A 10,096-nucleotide genomic window follows, 5' to 3' on the forward strand; every position below is an offset into this window, starting at 1 on the left:
TCCTCAGGGAGAAAAAAGCCACCCCAGCAGACTAAAGCTGTGTGGCTGCAAGTGGCCAAGGAGGTCAACTCCATATCAATGAGCCACAGAACCTGGCTGCAATGCAGGAAGAGGTTTCATGACCTTCTCTGCACAGGAAAAGTGAGTATGACTTTCCCATCACCCTCAATCTGATCCCCATCGCCTCTCCTCACCAGCACTCTGCTTCGCCAACCTCTTCCTCCACATCCCACTTGACACTTACATCCCTGCACCCTTACCCATTCCCTCTCTATGGTCACATTCACTTAACTATTCGACCATGCAGCCCTCACACTCTGTATCACTGTGATGCAATGACAACAACTTACAACACACAGGGAGAGTCCTTTGTCTCCTTCTAAGCATCTATGCTGTGGATTCTCTACACTCACTCCTTCATCCTCACTCAAACTCCACTTGTGTCCCTCATTGCAGGAAGAGAGAGCCCACAATAAGAGGGAAAGAGCCATGACAAGAGGAGGGCCACCCTCAGTAGCCCAGCTCAGCGCCTGGGAGGAGGCAGCCCTGGAAATCGCCGGGATCGATTAGGATTCCCAAGTGGGGGACGGACAGGCGGGCGCATCACAGCAAACTGGTGAGAGAAAAGTTTGGCATCTCTCTCATTGACATTGCATGAGTCACTGATAAGTCAATCTGTTAGAGCATCAGATTCATTATGATCATCTGCACTATTCAATGTGCATGTAACCATGACCTCACATCTCTAACTCTTTCCTTTACTCCCCCACAGGACCATCTAGAGCCCCCCTCCCCACTGTCCAGGAGGAAAAGCCTGAGCTTCCAGACTCCTCAGACGAATCTGCAACCTCTGAGGGCGCAGCGTCAGCAGAATTCAGAGCACCCAGCACCAGCGCAGACACTCACACCTCGGTGGGACCTTCGTGAGATAGAGTAGTGTTGGCACCTGGTGTATCACAGCTCACAAGTGAGCATCAGCAGATGGCGGAGACAGGGACAGCAGTGGAGAGTCCTCATCGGAGGGCGCAGGAATCTGCCAGCTTGGCTCAGCTGCATGTCAACCCTGTGCCTCCGGGTTCATCCAGGAGAGTGGTGCTGGAACTCCAGGAACAGGTGCAGGAGTCTTTGGCAGGTTTTGCCTCCAGGGTCGCTGCGAGTGTGGAGCGAATGGAGGGGTCCATCGCGAACATGAGCAGAGCCTTTGTGGAGGCATAGGCGCATGAACACATCACCGTGGAAAGGATGGCAACCTGCGTGGAAAGGATGGCTAACTCCATGGTAAGGCTGGCTACCATAGAGGAGAGGATGGCTATGGCCAAGGAGGAGCTTAGTCGCCAGGGTATGGAAAACATGGTAATTGTTCAGAATAGACTGACATCTCTGGAGGAGCGATGGTCAGCTATTGAGCATACAAACCAGACCTTCATGGAAGTCCTCTGGAGTAGGACTTCCAGTGCAGAAACAGGTCCTCATGGCCCCCCTGAAGTGCAGCAAGGTGCTGTCAAGCTACTTGCTAGCTCTGAAGTGGGGCTGACCCACGAGAGGGAAGTTGGTGGCAGACAACAAGGAATTGGGGGCTCCTCTCCAAACGCTCACATGACCATGCCATTGCAAAGCCCTCGGTCAGAGCCCCACCAGAGTCCTCACATAACTGAGATGGGCGTCTCAGCCCCTGCACAGCCACAGGAGTAGCAGGCTGTTGGCGAGCCTGCACAGGTTCACCACCCCAGAGGACGGCCACCAAAGGCGTCGAGACAGGAGCAGCAAGAAAGTGAGCAAGGGGCCTCCACATCTGCTGAAGCCACAGGGGAAGTACCACGTAGGAGCATGCGTAAGAGGAAGATAAAGCACAAGTAGTCACAAGGGTAGTCACTTGGGTGATGTGATGTGTTGTATTTGGACCAGCCATCATTGTCATTGTATTAAAAACAGATTTGATGGCAAACTGTTGAAGTTGTGGCCTGTCTCATTTCGCAAATGGGACTTTCACATTGAGGGCTTAGGGCACCTTGCAATTGTCAGCGCGATAGGAATCCGCAGGTTCTTGTCTATTGTCGATGCTCTGGTAAGAAGGTGTGAGACAAAAGTGCTTGATTGTGCAGGCTAACCAAATCTGGCCAAGATGAGTGCGTTCCTTGCATCCCGGGCAGCAATGTTGTCGTGCGCTGGCGCCTTCTGGCCTGTGCAGCTTCAGGTGGGTGACTAGCAGCTTGGTGCGCCTGTTGATGGTGCTGCTGTTGCTCATGGGTCTGCTGCTGCTGCAGCTGGTCTTCCTCCGAATCTGATGTCCAGGAGGAAAGGAATTAAATGGTCGCCATGCTTCTGGTATATGCTTCAGTTGAGGAAGCGCTCAGTCAAGGTGGGGAGAGGGGTTTCCCAGGAAGTCACACTGGAGATGGGTGTCAGGCTCCAAACTTCCACAACAATGAGTAGGCCTGCTAAAAGTTCGCCCAGACCTGAGACAACAAAGTTCTGCCACCTGCAAATGATCATTGGTGAAAACTCCTTTGTAATGGTAAAGCTGCAACTGTTAGTAAGGAATCCAATTGTGAGGCCACCAGGATTACCTGGCATGTTCCAGAGGAGGCATGGAGGATGGGGAAAATGTCTAAAAATCAGAAAGGCCTCCCAAAATGGGATAATAGAGGCAATTAAGTGTTTGTTAAGGGCCTTAAAGGCCTATCCCGCCTCGGAGGCGGGATGGAAATGGGGTCAGAAAACACGCATGTGGGAAAATTGCTCGGAGGCGGGATCGGGCCCGCCTGCCATTTTTTGCGATTTTACCATCTCGCACGCCTCCAATTCCGCCTCCTCGGGCTTGGCAAAATCGAGCCCATTGAATCACTCGGTTGCCTGTGTTTACACAGTCTTAACCTAGGCACAAAATTCTCCATCACACTGTATTATCAAGTAGTAATCTTACTCAGAGGCCACAAATGTGGCTGTTGTGGGAAAGTGCAATGGTTCTCTGGGATTAATAATACTACCAATTGTTGAGGCTGAGTAGCAGGACCTTTGCACCATGTATAATCCATTGCTATAACTGGCATGAGCATGTTTAATGTTGACTCTGGCTATCTGCTATTTACAATGGAGCTGCTCCAGGATGCACAGTCGTAACCTACCCGAGGGTAGCAGCTGTAAAATTGACACTTCTTGCTCCACTTAATATGAGATGTTATTAACATAGGATGTTCTGGAAGAAATGCCTTCCCCTCACCCATTGAGATTTGTCTGAAAAATAAACACTACAACAGACGTCACTGCTTCTTTTTGACTACAGGAACCAGAATCAAATGTGTTCCACAGCATCTGACTAAATAGCTCTACTGACAGGAGAGAATTTCATGTTCTCCTGCTATTCCAACTTATGAAGAGTAAGAGTTGCTAACTGGATGAAATACTCACTAAATTGAAAACTGATTCCTGACACAACTCATCAGTTGTAAGGAGAAAGCAAGCAATCTGCAGCAACCAATGTGTGTGTAATCCAATTATGAGCATGAATGAGTTCAAACAGCACACCAAATGGTACCTCTCAAAGAGGTGGTGGAGGGATAAAGGAGGTCTATTCTGCTCAATGAATGTGAGGAAAAGAGTTCTTTTCCATTTTAATGTGGTTCACTTTGGGCCAGTGTGCAAGATTCAACTTGAAAATGTGACACTTGGTGCAGTGTCAACTGAATAATGTAAACTACCGTGAGATGCAAATAATTTAGTTTAAAACAGAATCAACAATTTAATGGTTTACTTTTATTTTTGGTCAATTTGATACTAGATATGATGAAGCATGTCAGTGTTGGGCAAGAGAATGCCCTTCCACTTTAACCACCTAACACAGCATCAAGCACTCCCAGGTAGTGACAGCCTACACAGGTCAACAATACTTGAGAACCACAGCTAGAGAATAGACCCAACCTACAGGCTTTGATATTCATCATATCAACCATCTTTTTGTAGCTGCTCTGAGTGAGGACTGCTAATTAGTGTCATATTGGGACGGACTTTGCTCTGAGCGGCAAACAATGGCACCAGCCGTTCGTTAGACTTACACTTGCCCATGGACTTTCTATGGGCTTTTGCACTGCATGTTCCTGTCAGCCAAAGATACAAAAAATGCAGCACCCTCTGCAGGCATCTGGGACCTGTGTAAACAAAGCAAGCAACTGCGTATCTCCTTAACCAATCAGATTGAAGAATCGTTACTGAGCAGAGCAGAGTCTGAACCAGGAAGTGTAAGTTAGAATACTGAATTCAATGTCAAATCAGGTACAGAAAACAAAATAAAAAAGAGGGGGAAAGAAAGATTGGCTTGAGTGATAAAAGAGACAGAAAGAAAAAAGTAAAACAAAATATTTTATTTAAATTGTTTAAAAAAAAATCTCCAACAATAATTAAAATCTGAAGGAATGAGACCACGCTTGTAAAAGTTAATTTTCTGTGCCAGATAATAATTAATTGGCAATAATTAAGACTTATCACACTATTAAAAGTGTACTTACACTGGAATGGACAAGCCCTAACTTTTTCTGGTGAGTTTAGTCTGTAACTATGAGGTAAGTACAGCAACTTCATACCGTTCAATGTATTTGAATGGTGGTCAGACAGCAAGATACAGTTTTTGGGAAACGTTGGGAGGAACAGGGCTCTTGGACAACAACTTCCAGTATTCTATGTTTAACTGCATATGTGCAGTTTGCAGAGGTTGCTGTCTGATTTGCACATAAGTAATGGTGAGTGCTGTTAGCCTCACCATTATTTTTACAGCAAAAACTGGCCCATTATGAGAGGTTTTGTGTTGTGGATTCATAACTACTAAGATCCTTACAGCTGGCAGAAGGAGGAGACTTATGGCTCATCCATCTATGCTACATACACTCCCATGACTCAGATGTGAGTGTTCTAACCCATTGTACCACCCAGTTCATTGTTCAGTTTTTTTTTCCATGCTTCCTTCCTCCAGTACCCAATACCGCACCCAAGTATGTGAGCCTGAGCATAGAACCTGAGCAAACTATTGAACCACAGGCATCAGAATGCATCGCAATCCTGTCCTCACCTGACATTTGAATATGTGCACTTCTGGTAGAAGATGCTAGATAGCAATCTAGAGTAGGAACGCTGTCTAATTTTCATCTTCCTATTGGAAGGACACAAAGATCAATTGTATCACCCCTAACAGCAGCCTACCTGAGGTCAGCTAACTCCGCACAGACCAGGGATTGAACCTGTGAGCTTCCTAGTCTTTATGGCTCAGCTAATCATTGGATAGCCTCACTGAGTTAGCAGTTTAAATCCATAATTGGGAGCAATTTACAAAAATAGCGACAAAAAGAGATCAGAGTTCAATCTTTGCTGTTAATTTATAAATTCTATGCACAGGATTTAATATCCATATTTTCAAAAGAAACATCCTTTCTACTGAACTGTCGTTGCCCTCCTTGTAATTCATATTGCTTCCTTTATCAAGTAATTTTTGACCATAAATATATGTTTACAGTTTATGCCCCATTTTCAGAACTCCTGATTTGCTGTCCCCTTCCCTTTTTTTCTAATTTCTCCACCACTGACTGTCACACATGAAGAAAGGATAGTTGGACACGGTACCAGACATGGTGTCAATTCCTTCAAGAAATGAGGAGTGAAAGGGAGAATAAGGATACAATAGGAAGAGGGAAAGAAAAATACACAAAAGTGAGAATTTTGTCTGCATATTGTAGGGGGGTGGGTTTGAAAATTTGGGCCCATTGTCTTTCTCTCCCTCCCTATTAAAAGTTCTTTATATTATCACTGTTGTTTGACTATTGTGATATTGGTATTCAGTAAATAGATATAGCAGGATATGTGAAATATGATAGCTATAACCCTCAATGAAACAGAAAATGGATTAAGACCATTAAAATACATTTTACATGGGCAAAGGAAGTTACATTATTGGCAAAAACTATATACAGAATAATAGATACCGAGAGTGATTACAAGGCAGTAATCTCATCAAGTGGTTCAGGTGACAGTATAACCTATGAGAATGAGGCATGGGCACTTTATAATAGCCATCTAAACCCAGAGATGAAATTACAGCCTTGAAGTCACCCTCGTGTATGTTTTTTTTTTCTTTTTAATATATAAATTAAAACTTATGGGGTTATTTTGTTGAGTTTTTCTTTTGCAATAGCAGACGACAAAAGCCAATGAGTTCCACATCACTGATCTACAAGAATGTCGGCATTAATGGATTAATAATTGGGACATAATCACTGCAAAATTATCAAAATATAATCTCCACTTGATTACTTGGAAATAACAGTCAGTATACAAAATGTTATATCACATGTATGAAAAGTTGTGGGGTACTGTGTAAGGTATAAAAATGCCATTAGCTTCTGTCCAAACTATGTTGGAGCCGTCACATTCTGACTGTCAGACCCTTGGTCTGTTCATGTATCAGTGCATTTTAGCCCATGATACTAATTCAATCAAACAAAAAGTTAATATAAATGGAAGCAAATGAATAAATCATCGCCCTTACATATTTCAACCTCCTGCCTGCCTCCTTTTCCTCCGCGGTCTGGGTAGAGGGCTTAGTTGTTGCTCTCTAGTTTGAACTTCTCAAACACCACTAATTAGGATGCAGGCCATAGCAATCACTGTCCACATCATGTGGCCTCAACAACAAAAAAAGACTGTGTTCAGAATGCCAAAGCAAGACACAGACACTCAAACACACATTTGGAATCAGTACATAAATAAAAATGTGATCTTATTTTAATACATTTTTTACAATATGTATTGTGGATTATAAGCAGCTCACACAACCCGAGTGTGGTGGGGAATTACAAACACACCACTCATGAAATTGACCCTACACGTCAACCTGCCTGTGGCGCTCAAGAGTTAATAGGCCGAACATTGCTCAATAGTGTATTTTTCATACACCATGACTTCCATCATGGACTTTTATATAATTGTGAACATTTTTAAGGGGAAACATGAAGGATACAATGTTGTAAAATCCCCTACTGTGGCATCAGTTGAGATAGTTTCATGTCTATGTGACTACTCCATAGAACACTAGTTCCCATAAATAGATCTCGTACCAGTTTTATCTGACCATATGGAAAAGTATTTCTCAATACATGCACACTGACCTGGATGTATTTGTCGAAATTATTTTTTTCTCTTTTACACATTAAACTACATTAAAACTGCAAGTTTCTGGATAACCTTTTCACCTTCACAAATCTATATCCAGTTTAAATTGTACAATTTCCAGGAAAGCATAAACTATATATTGTCTTATATTGCTTTTTTCTTACTTGATGACTCGTCAAATATCACACCTATATTGCATTCTACCAATGTACACCATGCACAGCAGAAGTAACATAAGAAAATCAAAATTTCAAGCACACGGTCAGACAACCAAGACAGAGAAGTTTAACATCAATTTCGGAAAAGATCAAAATGCTTGGTTTAAATTTTTTTTTTCTCTTAAAGATGGAAAATTTTCATACACTCAGATATAAGCCCCCAACTCAAAAAGTTAGCACATTCTTAAAACTGTCACCCCACCTTACAAAGCACTTCAGAACTTGGGATAAGATACACTTATTGTACAACTTTTAATATCATTCTGCAACCCAAACAGCGAAGCATCACACATTGAGCATCACGCAACAAACTGTGCCATTAAAAAGCCAGGAAACTGAACTGAGGCAGATTCACCAGCAGGTAACTAATACTTCATATTCTTCTTGCATTCTCTGAATCCACAATCTAAATAATTAAAGAAGACACTGGACCCATCAATTTAATTTTAAAAGAAAACATTACAAGAGCAAGCAATCCTCTCTTATCACAATGATGAAGAGATAATGATGATCTGAATTTCAGAGCAAATGTAAATGTATTAAGAGACTGAATAACTAGTAGGAAGACGGCAGCATTTTGGAGTAAGTGAATTAATTTAAAATGCATAACCACTGCAACACTTCAGTGGAGTATGACACCAACACCTTTCAACTAGCTCCAGCTGCTGCAGGTGACTTTGCCTTATAATCGTTTTGAGGTTCAGGTTACCATAATAATGAAATGACCAGAAATAGAAGCATTTAACTTGATGAACTGTTAAATGACTTGATAACCTCCTACACTTTCTTAAACACACAATGTAAATTGTCCCAGTTCTGGCTGCCCAGGCTCTGTGGCCTTTAGTTCTCCATTGCTCTCTTTCTCTCTCTCTCTGTGCAGGGCTGTTGCTCAGTCTCAAGAGTTTTAGCTCCGGGTTGTGGTGAGGGTCAGGGCTCTGATTCTGCCTGCAGAGTGTGGCTGTGGCTCAGGCGTTTGCCTTTTTTTTGGTTGTGACTGTAGCCCGAGTCTGGGCTGTGTTGTGCTGGGCGCTGTCCGCTGCTGTGTGGTGCTGAAAGCCCCGTCACCACCACCCCGAGGCCCGCCTGTCAGCAGGCGCTGATACCGCTCATGCACCCACCGCTCCGGCTTCAGCTCGGCGCAGGCGGGACGGTAAACACTGGGTCCGAGGGCCGGGGGGGGGAGAAGGAGAGAAAGAGAGCAGGGGAGAGGATTGACATTATGGAAATGTCTTTGGAATTGAAGTGATTATAAAGTGCACAAAGCAAAAACCCAAACCCTTGCACAGCTCTAGTGGGAATTCAGCATTTGGAATAAGGTGAAACTCAGAGCCGCCTTTTGCTGAAATTTCAGGCGGAAGATGGCGGCGGGAAAACCCAACCTAGGGCTGCAGGCCAAATGTTGCAAATAAAAATAAACCCCTTTGCATGTCTGTGGGTGTTGTTATTTGCAATGTGTGTGTGTGAGGTTTTTTTTCGTATTTGCATCCGGCTTTTTGTTTTGGTTACAATTGGAGTTTTTTTTAATTTATCACCCACCCAACACACACAATGATTTGTAATGTTCCTACCTGAGCATGGACTGTTCCTTCTCTTCCTCCTGGCGTTGCCGGTCCATGACGGCCAGGATGATCTTCCTCTCCTCCTCGGTGAGGTGGCTGAGGTCCGGCATTTGGGACATGTCGGCGGCGGCAGCGGCGGGAGGAGGAGGAGCCGCCGCCGCCGAAGCAAGGAGAGATGGATGAGGCTGAGGAGGGGCAGGGCCGGGCTGGCGAGGGCCCCCAGGCCCGGGCGGAGCCGACATCTTTATTAATAATAATAATAATGATGATGATGATGATATAAGGGGGTTGGGAGGTGGGGGCAACACACGCACCCCACTAACAATTGGAGGAGGAGATGGGAAGGAGAGGAGGGCGCTGGCCGACTGCGAGTCCCGGGCTCGAGTGCTGGAGCAGGCGGCGGTCACAGCGCCCAGTCACAGCCGCACCGAGATCACCCCCACCGCTCACTGCAATTCGCTTCATAATTCTCTCTCTCCATTTATGCATGTGCACTTTACAGGAAAGGAGGGGGAGGGAAATCCGCAACAAAAAAAATCACTGAGTTAGGAAGGGCGATGCATTGTAGCTTGTTGTCTCTCTCGCTCTGTCTGCTAATCCAGCATCAGCACCTTATTTTTTTTGTTGCATCCAGCCCCCCATCGCCTCCCCTTGTGCAGACAGAAAAAAAATTGGAGAGGAGGGGAAATACAAAAGAAAGCCTCCCCCCCACCCCTCAAACAAAAAGTTCAATTTTTTTTAAAGGAAAGAGAAGGCGGAGTCTAGTCCCGAGATGTAGCACACACAGACAGAGAGCTGGAAGGGTGTGAGTGAGAGGGAGAGAGGCAGAGCCCAAGCGCGCCTTCATTGACAGCCAACTCCCCGCAAACTCCGGAGCGGATTATTGATCAGGACCTGGAGTGCTTGTCAAATGGGACTGGGCTCAGCTCCCGCACCAACCCTCCCCTTATCCTGTCTGACCCAGGCACCAATCTAATTCCGCTCGGCATCGTTGTGATGAGATTCAGTTTAAAGGTCGGTTCTATCTGCCGTGATTAAAAATCGGTTTGCATGCATGCATTTTTTTCTCTCTCTCTGGAAGACACTATTGAGTCACACAACAGTATAAACATTAATCATCATTTTTTATCATTAAGGTTCAGACCCATTTATCTTTTGCCCGCTATG

General features: G+C 44.7%; 1 protein-coding gene across 3 annotated transcripts in view; it reads right to left on the reverse strand.

The window, feature by feature from the left end:
- The window catches only part of LOC147115113 (regulating synaptic membrane exocytosis protein 2-like), a 435,839-nt gene extending 426,020 nt beyond the window's left edge, over nucleotides 1–9,819 (reverse strand). For 2 of the 3 annotated variants that reach the window (XM_085993409.1, XM_085993407.1), the window contains exon 1: nucleotides 8,939–9,819. In XM_085993409.1, coding sequence (XP_085849535.1) covers nucleotides 8,939–9,171 — 233 coding nt within the window. In that variant the 5' untranslated portion in view covers nucleotides 9,172–9,819. The remainder of the gene's footprint in view (nucleotides 1–8,938) is intronic. The other variant, XM_085993406.1, reaches the window with a different exon arrangement.
- Between the last annotated feature and the right edge of the window lie 277 nt (nucleotides 9,820–10,096).

Source organism: Somniosus microcephalus, chromosome 7, assembly GCF_052327205.1.
Source record: "Somniosus microcephalus isolate GS21.2 chromosome 7, FLI_Smic_1.0, whole genome shotgun sequence".
NCBI lineage: Eukaryota > Metazoa > Chordata > Chondrichthyes > Squaliformes > Somniosidae > Somniosus > Somniosus microcephalus.